General features: G+C 40.2%; 1 protein-coding gene across 4 annotated transcripts; it reads left to right on the top strand.

The window, feature by feature from the left end:
- The first annotated feature begins 1,470 nt into the window (after positions 1-1,470).
- exoc3l1 (exocyst complex component 3-like 1) lies at positions 1,471-22,461 on the top strand. Of its 4 annotated transcripts, none has more exons than XM_040036617.1 (15): positions 1,471-2,307; positions 9,252-9,427; positions 10,327-10,546; positions 12,680-12,883; positions 13,378-13,577; positions 13,663-13,881; positions 14,008-14,078; positions 14,428-14,545; positions 14,677-14,802; positions 15,209-15,309; positions 15,997-16,113; positions 17,138-17,408; positions 17,569-17,724; positions 18,571-18,767; positions 19,964-22,461. In XM_040036617.1, the coding sequence occupies exons 1-15, from the start codon at positions 2,265-2,267 to the stop codon at positions 20,148-20,150; spliced, it is 2,406 nt and encodes an 801-aa protein (XP_039892551.1). In that variant the 5' UTR covers positions 1,471-2,264; the 3' UTR covers positions 20,151-22,461. The 4 variants fall into 4 exon arrangements, with proteins under 4 accessions (XP_039892551.1, XP_039892568.1, XP_039892578.1 ...); XM_040036634.1 differs by having other exon boundaries at positions 1,473-2,307; positions 18,631-18,767; XM_040036644.1 differs by having other exon boundaries at positions 1,475-2,307; positions 18,634-18,767.
- Positions 22,462-23,198: the final 737 nt, after the last annotated feature.

The raw sequence follows: 23,198 nt of genomic DNA, 5'->3' as shown, positions 1-23,198 counted from the left end.
GTTTTTGTTGAGTGGAAATTTTCAACACATTTTGTTCCACAACAGTTTATCCAGAACTTGACTAAATCATCTGAGACACCTACAAAGTGCCTTCCAATACAACACTACTCATCAAGGACTCCATTACTTGTTGGCTCTGTTCTTTTCCACTGGGTTGTAAGATAATGACTTATGCATTATACATTGTTTTTTCTGTTAAGTGGTTTCCCTTTGAGTCGAGGAGACTCTCAGACTCCTGAGGGGGTCCTCTGGAACACTGGGTCCATTCGCTGTGCCCCCCCATCCCCACCCCATGTGCCACCATCTGGATTGTTTTCCTGCTCTCCTCCCCTCGTCATCTTTCCCATGTGATGCTTTCGCGTCACATGGGACATTTTTAAGATGCCATAACAAACAATCGTTTCAGTGTTGTGACTGAAGTGTACCATGGGATACAGTGTTATTTGATAACACATGGGTTAAGCAGTGATGTGTTTATACGTGCGACATATCACCAACAGCTGGGTGAAGCAAAAACTCTAAGTACTGAAGTTTCAGTTAAATTTGTGCATTTATTCTTGATCTTGTTGTCTTGTTTTGTAGCTCTTATCCATTTCACGCAGTACCTCTTGGTGCCTGTTAAATCCAGAATTTAAAATCCTTAACACATACAAACTCTTGAATGATTAAGCCCCATCATATCCTAAAGACCTCATAGTTTGATAGTTTCAGACTGTCCACTTCTTTGAGTTTCAAAAAGTAGAATGGGAGGCAGAGACTTTGGGTATCAGTTGCTCCCAGTTGGGTTGAGGAAACAGACAGCCTCTGTAGTTTTTAGATGACATATCAAACATTTCTTTCTGCCAAAGTTTTTGGTTATCGCTGGTACTTGTGCTGTGATCCACTTGTTAACTGATGATCTAATGATATGTTTCCAGGTCCAAATGATGGATGTGGCCATGGATGAGTATATCCTCCTCTTAATTTAGTTCACTGAATTTTATTTATACAGCACCAAACCACAACAACAGTCGCCTCAAGGTGTGACTAGATGTTTCATGCTTTGCTCTCTTTTTATTAGGATAGTTCATGTGATTTGGTAGTGATGGCAGCAGCATGGTGGTGCAGTGGTTAGTGCTTTTGCCGCCCAGAAAGAAGGTCCTTGATTCAAATCCATTATCTACCTGGGTTCTCTCCAGGTAATCCAGCTTTCTCCAACACTCCAAAGACATGCATGTTTGGCAAATTAATGATTCAGAATAACAGAGAGGAAATATCTGAAGCCCTCTCCTTTGTTCTTTGTCATGTAACGACATGATCAACAGTCCAGCTGATGTTTTGTTGTGAGCCACCGTGTTTCACCAAATGTTTTGAAATATTTTAAATTGTGCAAACATGGATTTGCCTCTATCATACTGCTCGCCATGAACTGCAGTCAGTTTAACTCATTAGATAAACTTCATAAGTCCTCCCAGTGTGCTTTGTGGGATCGTACCACTCGACATACGAAGTCCTCCACCTTCCTTTCACTCCATGTGTGTTTATATGTCGTTATTGCTGCCACTTTATTATCTCTCTTGTATCTCCTGTATTGTCTCCTCACCCTGAACTCCCTGAGTCGAGTTCTGTTCGACGTCACTTCCTTTTAAAGGGGAGTTTTTCCTCCCCACTATTGGCAAGTGCTGCTCACGGGGAATCTTCTAATTACTGGGGTTCTCTCTAACATCATGGGGTCTTTACCTTTAAAAAAGTAAAAAAGGTATGACGGACTGTTGTAAAAATGAAATTCAATTCTTCTAGTTGAAAGAAAACGCTAATAATCAACTATTTATTTGCAATCGTTTTGTTGGCTATAAAACTATAAAAAACAATCACCTCTAACAGCATTTACCATCTTCTGCACAGGCTCCTGAAAGCAGCACATCACCCTATACCCTCCCTTTCTCCCCCTCCCTCCCCTCTCTTTCCACCCTCAGGCATTATTCTCTTCCTTTAACTCCCCCTCCTTTCCTGCCGGCCTCTCAGCAGAGGATGTGTCTGGAGAGAGAGTGTATGTGTGTGAGAGAGAGGAAAAGAGGAAAGCCTTCAGTAGAATGGATATGTGCCTTCTCTCCTCCACCCTTTCTTCTCCTTCTCCTTCTTCTTCTGCTTCCTCCTCTCCTCTTCCTCATCAGTGTCTTCCTTCACTGTCTTCCATCAGATCTGCGCCCTGGGCACCTTCAGCACCGGCCCTCAGGGGAAAAGGAGACTCGTCGGGTGGATGGGCGGCTAAAAACTGAACTCCAATGTCAGCTGGGGATCAGAAGAATGGTGGTGACAAACCAGAAGGTAATGGGACACACACACACACACACACACACACACACACACTGCTTGACTGTAGCCAACACCCACTTCTTCTAAAGCCTCTTAACAGCTAGAACCAAAACAAAGCTGTGCGTGAGGCTGCACTCTTACTTCTCTGTGAGAGAAATGAATGAACACACCAGAGGAGTTTGCCTCACACTGATGGATTGATTTGTAGTGACTGATGAAATATTGAAGAAGCCAGTGCTTGTGAGATACAGGATTCTCCCTGTGTCCAGTGTTTCTGCTGGGGGGCGAGAAAACTACAGACACTCCAACTGTGTTTGGGTATAAAAGTTTAATTTTCTCATGATGCAATTTCAAACCTGTGAATGTTCGAATATCCATTTCATGAGGGCTTTAAAGATCTTGTATAACTGAAAGCTCCACTGCAGCTGCTGAAGTGACCGTGTGCTGTTGTGTTTAATGTCAGAAATCTCAGATATGCTGAGAACAATGACCCACAAATATAAAAGATGTATGCAGCCACCCGCTACATGAAGTCTACATTTTGGAGCTCTAAGTTAGCTCGGTTAGCAAGCTCCTGGCATAAACTGAATGAGTGCACAGACACAGATACCTGCTATTTAGTTATGTTATGCTAAGTAATATAAAAAACTGCAAAAAACACAAAATGCTAGATTGAACTAAAGCACAAGCTTCTTGGACACACTGTGGCTCATATTCCTTGTCACATAATTCCATTAAAATGGTCCAAACAGCACAAACCTGGTTGAGAGGTCCAGCTCAGGAAATTAGAAGAGGTGAGGCCAACCTAACAGTATTCAGTCTGGTGAGTGATTTAAAAAGAAATCACTCACCATACGGTTGTTATTAAGGGGAAAGTGCCTCTTCAGATAGAGGATTGGAGTCGATGTGGATTGAAAACACTGTAGCTTCTGCATCAGCATGTTTTTGTTGTTTGTACCTTCTTGGTTTTCTTATCACACATATATGATAAGAAACAGCATCTTTAAATGCAGCCATCTGAAAATGTCAGCTAAATTGATCTCACTCCTTTCCACTTATATTTGACTTTTAGACCAACTACTGAACATTAAGTAGCAGCTTTAAACTCATCAGGATCTTCTCATATAAAATCAGCAGTAAATCATTTTCTGCAATCTTTGCAAAATCATCATATTGTCCATTGTGCTGCAGATCTGTAACCTTTCAACCTCCAGAGTGCCAGAAAGCCAGGCGACCCAGCGCAGCACATTGCTGTCTGCTGAGTCACTAACCAGTACATTATTCCATTAAGACCAATTATGTTGTGTAATTCCAATTGAGGCAGTCATGTGACTAACTGTGTTCTAGCTGACTCACAGATGAGATATGATATCCTGCTTACCTGACAGGCACAACACAAAGGGTCTGGGCTATAAAATAGTCCGTCCATTGGGACAGGGAGAATTGTTTGACTGCGCAGCACTTCCCATTCCCGAATTGTTGGGTAACTCGGGATATGCTGGAAGCTATGTACATTTTTAGGCATTGTCTCTTTTTACTATATACAAAGAAGACAAGAATCCTGATTCTTGTCACTTCACTGAAGTCTTGGAATCACCTGATCTTTCACCCAAGAGACAGGGGGTCATGTGTATGATGCCATTTTTAGACTCGATAGAAGAGATATATTTCACAGAGGATGATAAATGTGGCAGGAGGAAAAAAGGAAGACCTCAGACAAGCTTTGTGGAATTAGTGAAGGAGGACATGTAGAGGAGGATGCCAGGGACATTGTGAGATGCAGGCAGATGATCTGCTGTGGCCCGTTCAGTGTTGTATTTATGTCTTGATGCATGCTCAATCATCCAGTAAGGAAATCCGCCCCCCAAAAAAGTTGATTCTGTTTATCTGGACGTAGCGTTTTGTGGGAGAAAAGTTTTGTCACTCATCTAAGTGACTTCTTCAGTCTCAGCTGACTGCAGGTTTCCCCAATCTTTTAACAGTACATTTGCATAATGACTGAAACTAGTGCTACTAATGAACAGTGGGCTGTGAGGTCAGTTCCTTGATCATTAATATGCAAATTGTCATGACCAGTGATCAAAGCTCATTGATCAATGGCCATGAGTACCATTCACAGAGAGTTGGGGAACGGCTGCAATCACAGCATTGAAAGATGTACCCTTAGGCCCCCTCCTCGATTCAGAGATGGTCTTTCCCTTTTCACCTAAATGGCCTCCTTGACTCCGCCCTCAAACCAGCGTTCCTCCCTGTCCAGGATGTTACATCCTCATCATTGAAAGAGTGTCCACTGGCCTGTAGGTGTAAACAGACTGCAGAGTCCTGGCCTGACGAGGTAGCTCTTCTGTGTTGTGCCATCTGCTTCTCCAGAGATTGTTTGGGTTCCTCAATGTACAAATCCTGGCAATCCTCCTGGCACTTAACAGCGTACACTATGTTACTCTGTTTGTGTCGAGGGATCCGATCCTTGGGGTGGACCAATGGTCTTTGATCAGTGGTCATGGCAATTTGCCTATTAATGAAGAAACTGACCTCACAGCCCATTGTTCTTTCAGTGGTGCTGGTTTCAGTCATTGTGCAAATGTACTCGTTATAAAGTTTGGGAAACCTGCAGAGAGCTGAGACTGAAGAAGTCATTTGGATGAGTGACGAAACGTTTCTCCTACTGAAAACGCTACGTCCAGATGCACAGAATCAACCTTTTGGGGGATGTTTTATCTATAATTTCTGAGGGTTGATATGAAGGTTTATCTGCAAAGTGTATTGACGATAACTATATTCTAGGAAAGTGTAAATAGGGGTTAGGTTTCTCTGTGTTGGTACTCAGTTTGTTAAATTGTATCTATTATTTATATTATTTCCTCTGTCTTCATTACATTTTGATTAATAAGGCTTTAAAGTCAAAGCTGTGTTAATGGTATAATAAGCGAAAGTTCACCAGCTCTCCAAAATAAAAATCTCATAAGAAGTCTGTATTTTTCCTCACTGAATGTAATGTTCTGTGGTGGGTAGCTCAATACTGAACATTCAGAGAAAATTATGGGAGAATATTTGGGGGCAGCTTTGGGAGCCGTAACAAAATCAGAGTGTACTTTTCTTGTGCTGGTAAATGAGAAAGCGATTAAAAACAACATTAAGTGAGGCAATCCATAATCGCTCTTGACAGGCTGCTTCCCAGCTGGGAACAAATCTCATCACTGCACATTTCTGCACGAGCATTTCTCTGAAGCAGAGCTGCTGTGACAGAAATAATGACGCTGCCGAGGGAGTGAAACTTCTCTTCTAGCACATAATCGAGCCAATTCAAGCTCCTCTGTCATGGGAAAGGTTGTGACCACCTTTCAAAACTTCCTTCAAATGATTTTAAACTGTGACATTTAGAAGCACTCGTTCACTTGGAGCCCAGTATGTCTAAATATGATCAAATACTGTTCCCTGTAGTAACGCAGCTAATCTCATGATGGCAATAGCCCTGAACTATAGTCACACCCAGTGAGTATAAGGCATTTAACATGTTGTCTCTGCATTTCCGCTTGCACTTTAAAGTTTTATTGCATGTTTTGTGTGTTTGTTCCTCTGTAAGAAACACACAAACAAACACACAGTTTTTTTGCTGTAAAGAACCGCGGGATACCAGAAGTATCTTGAGTGTTGTAGGGGAAAGTGTTTTTAAGTCAAACAGAAACCTTTGACAGTACACAGCTCCTCTGTTGGTCTGATCAATATTAAAATGAGGACGTGAGCTCTGGTTTTCTGGGGGACAAAATATACTGTTTGATCCACTGCAAGCACAAGAAAGTTATCAGAGGTAAAAAATAAATAAATAAAATAAATTTTAAAATATGTCAGATTCCTTTTCCCTCAATCGATGAAGTTAAATGTTTATACAAGTTGAATATTTTAACTTTATGCTGTATTATTTGATTCTCAGCTGTTATATGGAATCAAGCATTTTCGTTTTGTTACTGAGTTTATTGGACTCTTTAGATGATGGGTCCACTGGATTGCTTTGCCAGGTGTGAAAACTGCAGTGAAGTCACTGAGTAAGTCGTTACTCACATGAATTAAATGTCTCACTCTCCCTTTTGTTGTGGTGCTAGCGTTACTGCTTAGGAGTGAAGTTGCCTTAAATGTTAAATATTGTTTTAATCACACATTTTGTTTGAATCAAGAAGAAATAAAGTACATATTTTTACCTTTCCACTGTGATCTCTATATTGTAGATGATTCAATATGGAAAACCTGAGGGAGTGATGTTTTTCACTTGAGTTTACGGTTGTACGGCTTGTGGCTCATGGACAGTTTCAGAATATGTTTTTTTACACTTAAAGGAAGGGAAGTATTTATGTACAAAGAAGAGCACCAGCTAGCATTATTTTTTCATAGAGGTACTGTCCTTCAGCTAATTAATAAACTGTGTTAAAATATTACTATCAAACGGACTTATTACAGTTTTAAAGGAAGGTGTAAAGAAAGGGAGGACAAGAGAAGTCCTTTTCGATCAGATGGAGAGCAGCTTTCACTTGGTCCCCCTTGTTGCTTCCCCCCTTGCTCTGCTGTGCGTCCGCTCCCCTTGACTGTGCTGACCTCCCATCTTTAATATCATGTGACCGAGCAGACTTTTATCATTTCCTTGATTTGGAAGGTGTGGGTAGGAAGCGGTGGCATGCGGTGAGTTTTGCAGTAAGGCGAACAGAGACTTGAGTAGTATCTGTCATGGTTAACTCTCAATATTAAAAAATGAATGTTGTGTCATGATCCTGGTTTTTTGACCCTGCCCGTTGGCTTTTGGAATTTTTTTAGTTGCGGACTTTTTAATCCTTTATTTAATGCCCCTCTTTGTATCCCTCTTTGTATACTCTTGACCTTTGACTTTAGTGTGGTGTATGGGTAGCAGTTAGTATTTTGCTTAGAGATCAGATTATATAGGGTTTTCTTTTGTTTTTTCTTAGCGTTCCCATTAGTGACTAGTTTGTATATTAGTGTAATTGTTTGGATGTTTGTTACTTCCTGTTTTATTTTGCTAGTCTCTTATCTCATGTGCATTTTGTTTAGTTTTGTTTCCCCTTGTCTCATTAGATTCTGTTTTCCAACTCCATCATGTCACGTGGAGTGTTGGCAAACCAGCTGGTTAAATTAAATACTGTCAGACATTCTCATAGATACTCATTTAAAAGCACTGTTGACACTGCACCCTAGTCAACTTGCCTATTTTATGGTCAGAGCTGCCTTCCCCTCTCTACCGTCGTCACAGCTTTTCTTGCTAATGTAAGAAGTTATTAACAACTTTTTTACTCTACATGACTCATGCTGGCCAAGGTGGTTAGCAAGACCAAACTCATCACTGATGCTAAATCACTAAAGCTCATTTAGTTGCTATTGCTAGCTGTGTTTCCATATGTAGTGCATGTCATAGCTGATCTCAGAGCAGTGAAGGCTGAGCCAGATTGTTTCACACACTCCCGTCCCGTCAGCGAAAAACCAGAGTTTATCCACCAGAAAAAAAGCTGCTGTCTTCCACTTGCCCAGCTCCTGCATTGTTAATGGGAGATGAGCACAAAATTAGCACAAATAGATGAGAAGCTTTAAGATCAAAGTGAAAGGAAAAATCACTGTTTTTCAATTTGCATCTATTTTTAGATTTGATGAGGAAAGCACTGCTTGCCTTGCTTGCCCTGACAGGATAACAGTGGTAGGAAGTAATATTTATTCAAAAATAAAAGTTTGCAAAAGAAAAACAATAATTGTAAATACTTAAAAAACACAGAATTAAATGTTTAAATTACTTGCACTGTATGCATAGATTTATTGCAGTTGTATCAATCAAGCATTACCGAGTGAAAGTCATGTCAATGCAGCAACACACCCGACGTGTTGTTTCTTAGCTTTGTTATTCCAACATAGAGGTAAAAAATAAAGCAGAATCTCAGTGGCTGAACTGAGATGGAAATAAAATGGAACAAATGTAGAACATCTTATTATAATAAAACATGCATAATAGTTTAACTAACATCCATAATTTACTACTGCAAAGCTAGAACTTCTCTGACATGTCTAATGCAGTATAAGTTGGCGCGTGCAGATTAAAACAGATCAACATAATATAATAAACGGTGAACTTAAACCTTTGTTTGTGTTTTCTTGTCCTCTTAGAGAAATGTACAACGACAACTCAGAACAAAATTATTCTGAGTGTTCAGTTTTACCCTGTGATGAAACATTTCTGATAGTGGTCATTTCCAGGATTATAATGCCCCCCACTGATAGGACATAAGGGCTCAATGCTTTGATGAGGATGAAAATGATATGAGAAAATGAAAATGAGATTCACTAAACACCTAAGGGAGATTTTGGAACATCAAAATACCAAATGAGGGGATATGTTTTGGAAGAGTGGTGTTCCTTCCCTCCTGTGGAGTCCTGAGACTTTGAGCTTTGAAGCTGTTCTAGTGACACAGGATGGCTCAGCAGCTTACTAACACAGCTCAGAGTCTTTTATATATAAAAATAAAATGTAATTTTTATTCTTTACATTTTACCCAAACATGAACTTGTGAACTTAGTAGTTTTAATATATCTTGTGCTAGAAGAAAGTAGTGGATAAAACACGCCTCTTTGCGGTGTGTGTGACACTGACTGTATATAAAAGATGTTTGTAGCTTTGAAGTTAATTAAACCTGCATTCTATCTAATGGCCAACAGGGGGTGTTTCAAACACAACAGACTGGAACAGAACAGAAAGGCCAGGGGGAATCAACCTGCTGCTCACTTCCTCTATGACTTCAGTAAAAGACTTTATCGTCTCAGTCACAAGTTTCAACACTGTGATGTTCATGGTGTAAATTACAGCTTGAAAAGACAATAAAACAGTATGCTTAAGGGCAGGCCTGCCTCTTTATGGGCGAGTTGCTTCACTATATCTCCCTGCCTGATATTTTCTTCTCTTTGTCTCTCAGACATGGTGCCACAGCCTGAGGTGTGGCCTGAGGTGGAGAGGGCAGAGTGTTTGGCCCGCGGCGCTGCCCTGAAGTGGGCGTCGGGTGTTTTCTGTCGGCCTGAACATCTGGAGCGACTCAGTCAATACAGGAAGAGAGAAAGTCAGAGGACAGCGTCCGTTCACACCAGACTGAAGGTGACAACACAGTCCACAAATACGCATCAATGCACAATAATGGAGCAGTAGTTTAAAGCAGTTTAAATTATCCCAATAAGGCACATAAAAGAAACCTAATCTACTCTTCCTTATTTTCTGTTGCATACAGTGCTGCAAAAAATATTTGCCCCCTTCTTGATTTCTTTCTTTTTTTCTTATTCGTCACACTTAAATGTTTCAGGTCATCAAATAAGTTGTAATTATAGTTATAACCCAGTTCAACAGAAAATATGTTTTTAAAGTAATGATTTTATTTACTGAGGTGAAAAAAGCTATCCAAAGCTACCTGCCCCTCTTCTTAAATCATGAATTAACTTTGATTTTTTATCTTGGAAAGCTGAGTTCAAGTTCCGTTGCCACACCCTGGACTGATTACCACCAGACCTGCTGACTCAAGAAATCACTTGAGATTTCAATGAACAACACAGCATTCTGCAATCTAAAGAGACAAGTGAGAAACAAAGTCACTGATGTCTATTAGTCTGGAAAGGAAAGATATTTCTAAGACTTTGGGACTCCACTGAATCATTATCAACACCACTTGGAACAGTGGTGTTGATAATTACCCTAAAAGCTCGTCGACGACTCATCCACGAGGTAACAAAAGAACCCAGAACAACATCAAAGGCCTCGCTTGTCTTGGTAGAGGTCAGAGGTCATGATTCTTCAGTAAGAGACGAGGAAAAAAAAATGGCATCCATAGAAGACCACTGCTGACCAAAAATCACGAAAACCTTCAGGAGGGTTTTTAGTCCCGTTACATCCGATCAGAAGAAAGATGGCATGTAGGGAGGTGGAAGGACAGAGGAAAAGTTTTGCTGTTTTTCCGTTTTTTGTAAATAGACCTAACATTAACACTGCAATCCCTTTCTTTCCAGTCCATGGTCCAGTCGTACCTGGAGGGAGTGGGCTGGGGTCTGGAGCAGCTCCGCGAGGCCCGGACTGAGCTGAGGGAAGTGTCACGTGATTTGAAGAAAGCTGGACTGGAGTCTGATCAAAACACAGAGGGGGGAAGATCTCTGGAGAGACTGAGAGAGGTGTCTGCAAACCACAGTCAGCTCCTCGCTGCCGTTAGCAACCTGCCACGACTTTACTCCGGTGAGAAGCAGCTGTGTGGATGAAAGTAGGATCCCATGACGAAAGTGACTAACGTAGATGTCCCTGTCATCACGCTTTGGATACATACATGCATACATTTGCCTTAATCCTGTTATATGATGAGCAGATTATTATAACTGGTTTTAATTTGACATGAAAGGACTTTAAATCTAGAGATGACATCATTTTACACAGTTTTATGCTGGAACAGGATTTCAGGAAAACTATTTGAAAGCTGACACTAACACCATAAAACATTTACATTGATGCATTTTGGCAAATTTAACTGTGACTTTGTTTGTTTCTGTGTGTTTATGATTTGAAAACATATAAAAAAGGTGTCCCACTGCTCTAATGTGTATTTTAAGGATACTGAGTTTTCCATGCTGAGGCCTTAAAAGCTTTAAAAGTATCTGAATATGACATTTACGCTATTGCTGGTTGGAAAATCCCCTTATTTTTCTGCCTGATATTCAGAGGTATGTCTGCATGCCTAAAAGAGGTGTTCTGATTGGCTGCCCTTTGCAGCCATGTTTAAATGGCAGGTGGGTGGGGCTTCTAATGTCACCGTCAGCTAGAGCTGGGCGATATGAGATTTTTTCATATCACGATATGTTTTTTTCATTTCAGGCGATAACGATATCTATCACGATATAAGCCAAATAACTATATTTGTAAGATTTAAATGTGCCGTTGCTCACAAGTAAAATGTGAAATAATCAGCAGCTTGTTTTTATTTAAATATTTATTTCCCATAATAAGTTCAACAGGGTAGATGTACTTAAGGAACATGAGACTTTTTCAGATAAATAAAGGCAAATATTGCAAACTACACAAAAGGCAGCCGCTAAAGCGTTTACGTTTCAAAATAGAACAAACGAAACAGACTAAATTGTCAATTCCACTTAGAAACAAAATATTAATTCTAAAAATAAATCTTAGTTTGTTTTACAGAAGAACAGACAAAACTGACTAACTTTTGTCAATATCAAATAAACTGAGAACTAAAAGGAAATTCTCAATCTCTCCTTGTTGTATAGCTGAGCTTTTCAAACAGTTTTAACAGTTACTTTAGTCTGACAAAAGCCGAATGACGAATTAGCGCTTCCAGTCAGAGACTGAGGCTACGTCCACACGTACACGGGTATTTTTGAAAACAGAGATTTTCCGTTTTCGTTTTAAAAAATAATCCCGTCCACACATAAAGGCAGAAATGAAGGAAAACGCTGCTATGAACATGCCAAAGCAGCAGGTGGCGCTAGATTCCTAACCATGCAGAAATCTTGGCCAATCAGAAGTCTAGAAGCCTCGGTGGGAAAAAGTAAACAAAGCTGGAGCATAGAAGCAGAACCGAGTCGTATGTGTGGACGGACAGTAACTGTGTGTATATGTAAGCATTTAAACACTGCAGAGGGTAGAATTAACAGTAACAGTATTGTAGAAATTCATTTCACCGAAACAATAACGTGGCGCACAGTGTGACGCATGCACCAGTTTATTGTATTTCCAGACTTGCTTTCGGCACAATTTACAGTGCGCGCTACTCTGTTTTTTGTCAGACTTGAAATAGCCGAAATACCTTCACACTACGGAACTTCTATGGCTCTTCCGTTCGACAATCTCTCCGGCATTGGAACCATCATCTGTTTTCTCTTCGGTCACGCTCGGTTGATTTTTCTAGTCGGCGCACTCATTTCCTCCATTACCTGCTGGCTGCTTCCCAAACAAACACACGTGCGGCTTGGCACTTGTGCTGTACGTAACAAGTCACGCGACGTGACGCTGCGGCTGTGATTGGTTCGGCTCTGCGCTACTTAATTTGGATTGGCTGACCTTTTTATTTTTTTATTTTTTTTTATTTTTTAAGAGGACAAGAGCGGCGAGGTCTATCGCGATAGCTTAATTTCTCTATCGAGTAAAAGTTATATCGCGATACATATCGTTATCGTTCTATCGCCCAGCTCTACCGTCAGCTATGATGACCGCATTACGGGATATCCACTCATAATGACTTCATACAGAAACTATAAAAAACTGTGTATAGCGCAGTGTAAACTTTTTCATGTTTAATAATTCTTTTGGTAATTCTTATAGTTCCATGTAAACCACCTCCACATACTCTCTATTGCCCAGTGCGTAGCATGGTGATGGAGACAGAGCGCCTGGTGGAGTCCCGGCGGCTGTTGGAGGCCCATGCCAAGCTGATGGATCTGGAGTACTTGCAGGATGATATTCTATGGCAGCTCAACAAGGCCGCAGGAGGTGCACTCAGCACTGAAGACCAGGAAGTGGTGGCCAAATATTTCTCTGGAGTCCGGCACCTGGTCGATGCACTGGGTGAGGAACTCATTAAGATACGGGAAAATCTGTTCAAGCTTAACCATCATTGTTCATTAAAGTTCCTCTCCTAGCAGCCTAACAACACATCACTGTTAATCAGATTTACATGTTTCTGTAAAAAAAAAAAAAAAAGACCATTCATTCATATAAGTTGCTTAAAGTTGTTGAGACATGGTTTTAAATAACTGACCTTCAGGCATTTGCAGCTGTAGCAACCAGTTTTGTTCTGGAAAGAAACCTTTAAAAAATCTTTATTGATAAAAGAAAAAAATGATAACATTCAGCGATATTTAGTATGCACCCAGGATATGCGGCAAGAATACATCAAAGAAGCGTGTAGAAAAAGCAGTGTCATGGAAAGAGTGCCATTGGGTATTAGCAGCTTTAATAAAATCTTTAATCCCAGCTTCTGTGGTCCTGATGATGAAAGCACAAAGTCTGCTGGTTGAAACCTGATATCTTCATACTCCACATTCATCCTGGCGCTGCAGGGAAGGAGCTGTGGGCGGTGGTGAGCAGTGCTCTGGCTCTGGCCCGACAAAACCCCACGCCGTTTGTATCCGCTGTGAGGATTGTGGAGCGGGAGGAGGCGCTGGACCAAACTCTGCTGGAGGAGAGGGGAGGCGGCGGAGGCAACAGCAGGCCCCTACCCCCTGGACGACCTCGCTGCTGGAGAGCGTGCTTCTTCAAGGTCAGCGGCACCTGATACAAACACTGTTACCAAGTTTCTGCTTTTGAATATACAAATGTATGTCTCAGTTCACTCATACTCCCAGGTACTAGAGGAGGCGGTGGCGGCGCGGTTTCGCAGTGTTTCCTATCTGCACACACGTGGTCCGGGTCTGGCAGGTCACCTCTCTGCACTGCAGCACGGCATCATGGCCGACCTGGCCACCGTACGCCACCTGCTGGAGCACTGCGTCCCGCAACAATACAAGCTGACTGGAGCCTACTTGAGGGCCAGCCACCGCTGTTTACATGCCCACCTGACACAGGTCGGTGAAATGAACAATGCCACCTCATCATGAATACTACAGATCTGTCTTCTTCTGTCCAGGTCAGTGTTTTTTTAAACACCGACCACCATCACTGTCTACATGTAAGTGATATTTGTGGCCTAGGTTAGCAGCTGGGACCTGGAGAGCGGTGAAATCTTCGCTGTGCTCAACTGGGTGCTGCACATCTACAACAGGTGAGGCTCGTGATCAGAATCTGTATTTTATCCTTTCTCTGTTACCATAAAGTTTTTTAGAGTTTTTCAGGATATTTCTAAGCAGCAGTTTGGAAGATTTTAATCTTGAGCTAATCACAAGATTGGAAGAAAGAAGAAACAAGAGACGCAAAACTTTTCTTTCAAATCTCTGTTTTGTTATTACTGTGAAGTTATGGACTTTTATTAGCATGAAACGCCACCCTTTGGCTGAACTCTTCAAACCCACGTTCAGCCATTAACGTCACAAGAAGCCGCGAGTTCATTAATACTTCATTACAATGACTATTAAAACCACTAAAATCTGAACGTGGCAGTTTTGTTTTGGCAGCCCAGACATGATGGGTCATCCTGAGCTGGTGACGGAGATGGAGAGAGAAGAGCTGAGGCCTCTAATCTCCACAGAGGGACTCGAGCAGCTGCAGAGCAAATACGTGCAGAGTGTTCGGGTGAGCACTGGATACAGTCTGCATATACAGAAGACAGATGTTTTATATATTGAAACTGTCTGTGTTGTTGCATTAAGTACACATAGTCTGTGTGTGTGTGTGTGTGTGTGTGTGTGTCATTGCTGCTGTAGAAGAGTGTATCTGAATGGATGCACAAAGCTCTGCAGGTGGAGCTGCAGGACTGGCAGAGGGACCAGGAGCCAGATACAGACCATGAGGGCTTCTACCAAACAAGCCTGCCCACAATCATCACACAGGTAACCAGTGCTATAAAAACATCAGATAAATACAATCACAGATCCATGACGTGGAGCAAATTTTACACATTTGAAAGTTTCTTTAATAAACCTTTAAATGAGCATCTCACAATCCTCGCATGCAGCATGACTGTGGATTCTGTCCTGGTTTTGGAGCTGGATAATGTAATCACGTGATAATGTAATCACAATGATGATCTTCATCCCTGTCCACACCCTTCAGATTCTGTATGTAATGAAATTATGTGCTTCTTGGAAATGCACTGGCAGAAACAAAGATCTCACATTCTCTGCTATTAAACTTAGTTCAAGTTCCCCACTGAATGTAGAGTTGGTGTGGACTTCTCGGAGTGTTTTATATAACTATGCTGTGTATTTTGTGTTGATTTGTGTGTCACGGTGGTAGATGCTGGAGGAGAACGCCAGGGTGGCTCTGATGATCGGCGAGTCCCTGCGAGATCAGACTATACAGATGGGACTGTATGAGATGGAGAACCTCCTGAACAGGTGTGTGCGCATGGACGTTGTGTGTCTGTGCTCCTGAACATACTGCACCCAGCTTTTGCTTAGTATTTGCTCTTTAGACCAGGTTACACTGTTTGTAGACTTCAAGTCAGATCAAGTTTTATCATTTCCTTAATGCTGCTGTGTACACTCACCAGTCATTTCAGTAGATGCTCCTGTTTAACTGCTTATTAACGCGAACAATCACGAAAACAACTCAGTGGATTTAGACATACAGACATGGTCAAGGCGACCTGCTAAGGTTCAAACTGCTCTGAGACTTTCAGTCACATCAAACATCAAACATCCATCTCTAGGGTTTAAAGAAAATGGTCCAAAAAGAGAAAATGTCCCAGTTTCTCTGGAAGAGAATGCCTCAAAGTCAAAGCAGAATAGCCAGTGGGTAGAAGGTTCAGTTTAATGACTCCACTTAACAGAGGTGAGGCCTAGCAAGCATGGATCAGCTCATGCCACCTCTGTCAGGATACCTGTCAGTCAGCATGGATATGCCCCTAAATCCAGTATCCAGCTGGATTCATTAGTCTGTTGGGGTTGACTCTTTTTTTGGAGCATGCCTCTAGTGGGAAGTTAGAAGAACTACAGTTTGTGCTCTCCCTGCTGCATTTTTCAGCTCCGGAGGTTTCCTTTTGCAATAATTTTGTGAGTCATTACATCTACTTTAACCTCCAGGTTTCGTGAATCTCTGGTGGAATTTGGAAAGGAGCATCGCAGGGATCTGAGCAACAGCAAAAATAAGTTCTACCTCCACTATCTGCTGGCCTCCATCAGCAACTGCATCATCCTCAAGTAAGTTTGTAGTGGAACATCAGTGCAGGTGTGGAAGTAAGTAGTCACCACACACAGGAGCTTCTGATTGATAAATGCTCCAGGACGTGCACACTCTCAGTGCTCTCATGTTGAATCCATCCATCATTTGATGGTGTGGGGTCACTTATTATTTCTTAATATCACTTTGAAAAAACTTAAATAGAAACGGAAGAATTCCACGGGGAAGTTCTGAAGCAAAGACATCCCAGTGCCACTACATGCAGTAGTGGTTCCTTTGCATATTTTTAGACTGGACATAATCCCGATACACAGGTTGAGTCCTGATCTTTATTATGAGTTTAGCTATAAGTCACATAACAGTTAGCCATTAATAATTAACTGTCTTAATGTAATTTTCTGCACACTGGCTTGGCTCTAAAGCCATGACAAAAGAGGAAGATACAGGGTGAAGGCCACTAAATACTAATTTATCTTGGTATCAAATTAAAAAAAGACAAAGAAAAACCTAACTGTGAGGTGAGAATCATCAGTAATGATGACATGTGTGTATCTGGACATGTTGAGTGGCACAAAGCAAAGATCTGTGTGAAAGAAAAGCCACTGATGGTCTGAGGAAGGGTGGAGTTTAATTGAGGAAACACTCCAGTTGAGCTGATGTTCTGCTCCACCCATCGGCATGGAAACGTTATAAGCAAGCAAGCAGACCATCACAACATGAGGGTGTATGTCATGTGATACACAGTGAATAGCTGCGCCTGTGAAACGGTATTTGCTCTAAATGTGATTAGTTTCAGGAGCCTCGAAGCACCGCGTTTCAGTTTTCCAGAGATGAAGATCATGGCTCGGAATCTGAGTGTCCTAAAAACAGCTTGTTTAGTGCCGTATAAGACAAAGAAAGCAGGGACATGTTTGTTCATAAATCCATCTTTATTGACAGCTGTAGTGACCTGCCAGATCGGTGCAGTGAACAGTTAGATCGATTTGAGGAGCAAAGATGTGTGTGGTCTCAGAGAGGATTAATCGTTGTTCACTGTCGGTGCAGGAAGTCCACGGAGAGCCTGCAGCAGCAGCAGTCGTCCCAGTCGGCAGGCCAGTTCACTCGCACTCCTCCTAACCCTCTGGCAGCTCTGGACCGGGCGGTGCGGCGGGCGTGCCGGCTTGTCATGGATCAGCTCTTGCTGGATTTGAAGCCTTTCCTCCCAGGCCTGCTCACCCGACCCTGGCTGGCTCAGGGAGACCCGACCCCCAAACTTTGCCGCGTCCTGGAGCGTCACCTGGAGCTGTACTTGCGCGTTCGGCCTCCCTGCCGGCAGGTATCAGATTCAGAGAGCGGTTTAGAAATGTACTGTGTGTGTCGAGGGTAAAGGTGGTCTAGAGGTACAGAACCTAATAACCGAAGAAAGTGTAAATAACCTCCAAAGACAGGAATAAGTCTCATAGTGCATATTTATTTTATACATTCTGTGTGTGCAGCGTCTGCAGGAAGAGGCCCAGTGGCTGATGGTGGTGGAGTACGTCAGGGCTCTGATGCAGAAGAGGCTGGTGTGTCGTAGTGGCGAGGAGAGGAGGCAGCTCGCTCAGCAGATGCTTCAGGACGACCAGCTGTTCAGAGAAATCTTCCACAGCCTGGTGGGTATAAAGTACTATTACACAATATTATTACACATGATTCAGAAAAATGTACCAGGTTATGTAACACTGAACAATATCAGTATGTTAAGGTCGAGACTTTGTAGAAATATGAGTACTACATTACTCATACTACAATAAAATGTATTTTATTTAGGCCCGTGCTGGTCAATATTCAATTAATTTAACAGATTAACAAAATACACATGACATGTAACATTATAAAATGAACAAGGACATAAAAATGAAATGAAATGGAACAAAATCAAGTGATATTTTGAAATAAAAATGAAATAATTAATATAAGATTAACATAAAAAAGAGACCAAATCAAAGGATGTAAAAGTAGAAAAGTAATCATGTGAATCATGAAATTACAAATGCATAATTAGATAAACATTGATGTACAATTTAACTAATTTTTAAACATTTAAACAATATATGATGAAATATTTTTTTTTTAAAATTGAATAATCTAAAGTATAATAAAACTAAAATATGACATAACATAAAGAAATTGAGAAAAAAATGGAAATAAACACATTTTTAAATAGAAACGTAATATGAATTACTGCATGACAAAATGAAATACTTCTAATGATCTACTTTTATTGTTAACTATAAATTAAATTCATTGGTAGAACAATTATTTTTAAAGAAGTGGTCAAATAAGTTTCTTTGATAATAACACGCTGAGTAGAAACAATCATACATAAGTATTTTATTTATTTATTTATTTAACATTGAGCACTTTGGGGTATTTGTATACATATAGTTTGCCGTTGTACTGCATGAGAATCGTGTGTTTTCATCTGCTGCGATGTCTTAACTGAATAATTTCCACAGAATATTCATACCTGTCCGTGCTCGATCACTCAAAGCCACACGTGCATCTATCTGTCTCAGCAGGAAGGTGAAGGGTCAGCACCTGAAGTGAACCCTTTGGCCTTACTCCCTGTCCTGGCCGAATTCATCCGCCTCAAAGACCCCAACATGCTCACACTGGAGGTGTCTGGACTTGCAGCCAAATATCCTGACATCAGGTAATCAGCACCTCCTCCACCCTAACTGCTGCTCATTCTATAAGCTTGATGTGTAAAACAAATACTGCCAGTGTTGTTCAGAAGAAAGTTGTATTGTAGACGTCATACGTCAGCTTTCGGAAACACCGTCTTTAATAAAGCTGCCACAGCCCTGATTGTCTTTGGTTGTTCAGTGAGTGAAGAAACAACAAACAACAGAACAAATTCTTCCAAAGTGAGCAGACAAAACGGGGACGTTTCAAGAAGTCTTTGGGTTGTTTCTGAGGTTTAATTCATCTCATGATCAGTCAGTCAGCGTGTTTCAAAGGAGAAAAGCCTTTTTTATGATTGCACGCACCACAGGAGTAGGAAAATAACTTACCTGAACAAAGCTGCAAAAGAAAAACCCAGACTGAACATAGCCATAACACGAACTCACTGCCTGCTGACCAATCAGGCCTCTAGAAATTAGCATCACCGTTGATGGAAGATCTCTCAGACCTCTGTGAGATGACAGCAGGAGGGTTTAAAGTTCTTTAAGCACATCTAAAGTCTTTAATCTTTTTTATTGTTTCTCACCACACAGGTTTGCACACGGACAAAGCGTGACATTTAGTTTTTATACTTAGTCTATACTCACTTTCAGGCCGTGAGACATGAGGCATGATATTAAACAAGGCATAAAGTGTGACATTTATGGAAAAAAAGAGTATAATAAGGTGATGTGAATTAAATAAAAATTTGATTTTAGATAAAATGAAATGGTCTGAATTAAAGTAACGCTGTCAGGTGAAAAGGAGAGAAAAATCAATGCGAAATAAATAAACTCATATATAAAACAGAATGATCAAAAGCGTAAACATTGTAGAAGGAAAAGCTAAAATCAAGTGACATTGTGAAAGAAAAGGTGTCATCAAAGCGATGCTATACGATTTAAAATGATCTGGCTGTAACTCAGGAAGTAGAGCAGGTCATCTGCTAATCGCAAGGTTTGCGGGTCGATCCCTGCCCAAGCCAAATATCCTTGAGCAGGATACTTACCCCAAGCATCCATCGGAGCATGAATGTGTGTGAATGTTACATAGAAAGCACTTACATAGACGTAAGAGCTTGTGTGAGTGAGGTGAGTTGTGTAAGGTGCTTTGAGTGCTGTGTAAGAACCAGTCCATTTCCTTTGGTGAATAATGTAGTAAAAGATTTTGTGTTTGTTCTCTCAGTGAGGAGCACGTGTCCGTGCTACTGGAAATCCGAGGCGACGTCTCCCGGGACATCAAAGGGGCTGTACTGGATTTGCTGGAGCAGAGCGCTCCCCCTCTTCCCGTCGGATACCGACCCATCTTCACTGACATCCTGGTGCCTCCCTCCACCATGGCCTTCTGCCTGCCAACTGCCAAGTGTGCATAGCTGCAGGGGTTTCGTGTAAAAAGCAGGGAGCTCCTAAATAAACACTTAGAAACAGTGCTGAGCAGAATCTCCAGCTCTCCTTATTTATCTCTTCTCACCAAAGGATTCAAGATCTCGGTGATGCACATGAATTTATTTCTCCTCCAGCTTACCAGGGGTTTGAGGTGGCGACTTGCTGGTCCAGGTCCAATATCAGCTGCGAGGCGGGGGTTGTTTTGTTTGCCTTAAGTCTTCTATACTTCCAGAAGTCGCTGTCAGAGTTTTCTGCAGTTCATGCAACAGAGTTAACAGGACGTGGATGATTTTTAAAGTCCAGTAACAGGACTATTGTGCACTTCATACACTCTCTGTAGCCCCATTTGGATGGAATTTATTTCTCTTTGGCAGGCTGGGTGATTTTATTATCAGTCCACACCATATATGACTTATTTTTCTCTGGGGATTATATTATTATCAAAGTGAAAAAGTATTCAGCTTCAGGTAAGTAACCTGTTCTCTGAACTCTGTTTTCCACTTTCTCAAACTGTCACATTAACAGCGACCAGACGTCCTGTAGTTCTGTTATTTCTAAGCAAATGATAGAAGATAAATAAATGTGTTCATCTATTAACATTTATTTGTTTTTTATATTTTTCCTACCTGAATGTTCATGTCCATTACAATGAGAGCGAATTACTAAAGGTAAAGAAATACAAACAGAGAAACTGAGCGACTGGGTAAAGCAAGAAGAAATCCTGAGATTAAAGTCATACAATTCTGAGAAACACACATGTATGATTTGTGGAGAAAAAATAATATCAAGACAAGAAAGAAAAGGAAAACAGAATTTTTATGATGGGAAAAACATCTAATTTAACAATTTCCAAGTAAAATGTAGGTAAAATTTATATCTTTCAATTTGTTTAAATATCTTTAAAAGGAAATGTTAGAACACAAGCAACAGCTTTCCAGTCATTAAGAGAAACAACAAACTACGTTTCAAAAGGAGTTTAAATACTGTGATTTTCCCTTAACCTTCAATAGTCTCGATACGCTGTCATATTTTCACAGACTTTAAAAAGCTGTTGATGTTATTCGTGTCCAAACGGGACTTTTGGTTCAGGTTTAAAGTGACAAACAGCACAAACAGGCCTGCACGCTGCCTTCGTTCTTCTTCATTACCCACCATGTTACTGGTTAAACGTTATTTCTGCTTCCTGTCACTTTAAAGAGTCAGCGCTGAGCATTGCTTTGACCTGCATGAGTAAAATCTCACATCAGCATAAACGTTTCTATGTGAAACAAACAATCTGCCTGGATAAACTGCACCAAAGTTTTTTGATCATTTCTTTGTGAGAAAACATTTTTAAGACTCAAAATGCTGCATATTAGATATCTTTATATAAACTAAAAACTTCCTACTGAAAAAAAGACACTTTTAAACTTTTTTTGTGGAGATTTTCATCTGATTTGAGGGAAGACAGAGGTTATGGGACAGATCTATGATATTGGTGGGCTTCAAACATAAAAATGCTTTGAGTTGAATTTAAATTAAATTGGCTGTGCAGCATGCGTATACACATTAATGCAGCGTGGGTGTTTGGCAGGGTTTGCTCCCCGCTGAGTCAAAGTTACTATGGTAAAATAGATAAAAGGTGTAGTAGAAATTCAGATAAAGCATAACTCTTATGTAATGTATATTGAAAACCAAAGCTTTCAAAATGAAAGAAAAAGACATGAAATAAAGAAATGATCATATAGAAAGTGGCATTATGAAAGAAAAGTGACAAAAAAATAAAAGATGAGAATGAAATTCAACTGAAAATAAGAAATATTAAATACGTGGTTGGATTATTAATAAAAATGAGACACTGATGAATCATTAAATATATAAGTGACATAAAATATAAAAATATGACATGAAACAATGGCATTATGCATTGAAATGTTAAAATTAAGGTGACATAAAAATGGATGATAAATTAGGAAAGTGCATACATTAAAAAAAAGAACAAATGAAAGTGTGTATAAGTTATAGTTTATTATTTAAAGATGAACGTGGTTTCTCTTTGAGATTTCCCAGCTGTGAACATCCCACCAGAGCAGCTGCTCTGTAATCACTCTGAAACTGTGTTTTCATTTCAAGCTTGCTGTTTGTACCAAATGTTGTTTATCTCATTTTTTTAGAAAGTATTTATTGTATTTATGTAACAAAGTCAACTGTTGTCTTTTGTTTGGTGTTTTGTTATTGGTTTTACATTTCTGGTTCAAAGCCTCTAAAGAGCATAAAGTCTGTTCCATAAGTGTTTTAATAAAGTCTTTATCAAGTAAACTTTGTATTTCTATTATTAAAAGCATAAGGCACATATTAAGTATGAAATCACTATCAATCAGCAGATGCAGTATTATTTATTTATTATGTTCTTTACTTGGCATAAAGTATTTATTTATATCTTGAACTACTGCACTGTAAATGTGTTTGACTTTTATATATTTTGCTAGAGTGTCCTTTATCTTTCTTGCCTCTTAATTCTTCTTTACGGTGTGTGAGAGAAACAGCATTTCATTTTTGCTGGATGTCCTGTACACGCAGCAAACTGACAGTAAAAATCTTTGAATCTCGCGAGAATGATGAAACGTTATTTTGATAATGAAAGCAAGATTTAGGTGTGAATTTTAATTTTATTCATTCAGGTTTTTTTATTTGCAAAGGCTGTTTCTAGTAACTAATATAGTCACTTTTGAAATCATTTATATTTTTATTTTATGAATTATTATACTGTTTTTTCTTAATATTTTTTTAGCTGTTTAAATTCCTGCTGTCTACTATTTACAGTCTGTTTGGAGCACCCACACTTTCGTTGTACACGTACAATGACAATAAAGGGCTATTCTTTTCTATTCTTTTCTATTCTGTTTTTTTCTTCTCATGTTTTTCTAATATTTTTATTGTCATTTTTATTTTCGTAATTTAGCTTTTCACAAGGCCGATTATCTTTTATAAATGTATTTAATAACCAACTCCTAAATTACAACTTCAATAACGACACAAATACCAAAAAAAGAAAA

This window comes from Simochromis diagramma, unplaced genomic scaffold, assembly GCF_900408965.1.
Source record: "Simochromis diagramma unplaced genomic scaffold, fSimDia1.1 OVJJ01000333.1, whole genome shotgun sequence".
Classification (NCBI taxonomy): Eukaryota; Metazoa; Chordata; class Actinopteri; order Cichliformes; family Cichlidae; genus Simochromis; species Simochromis diagramma.
The sequence above is the reverse complement of the archived record's forward strand: the minus strand, read 5'-3'. Positions and strand labels throughout refer to the sequence as shown.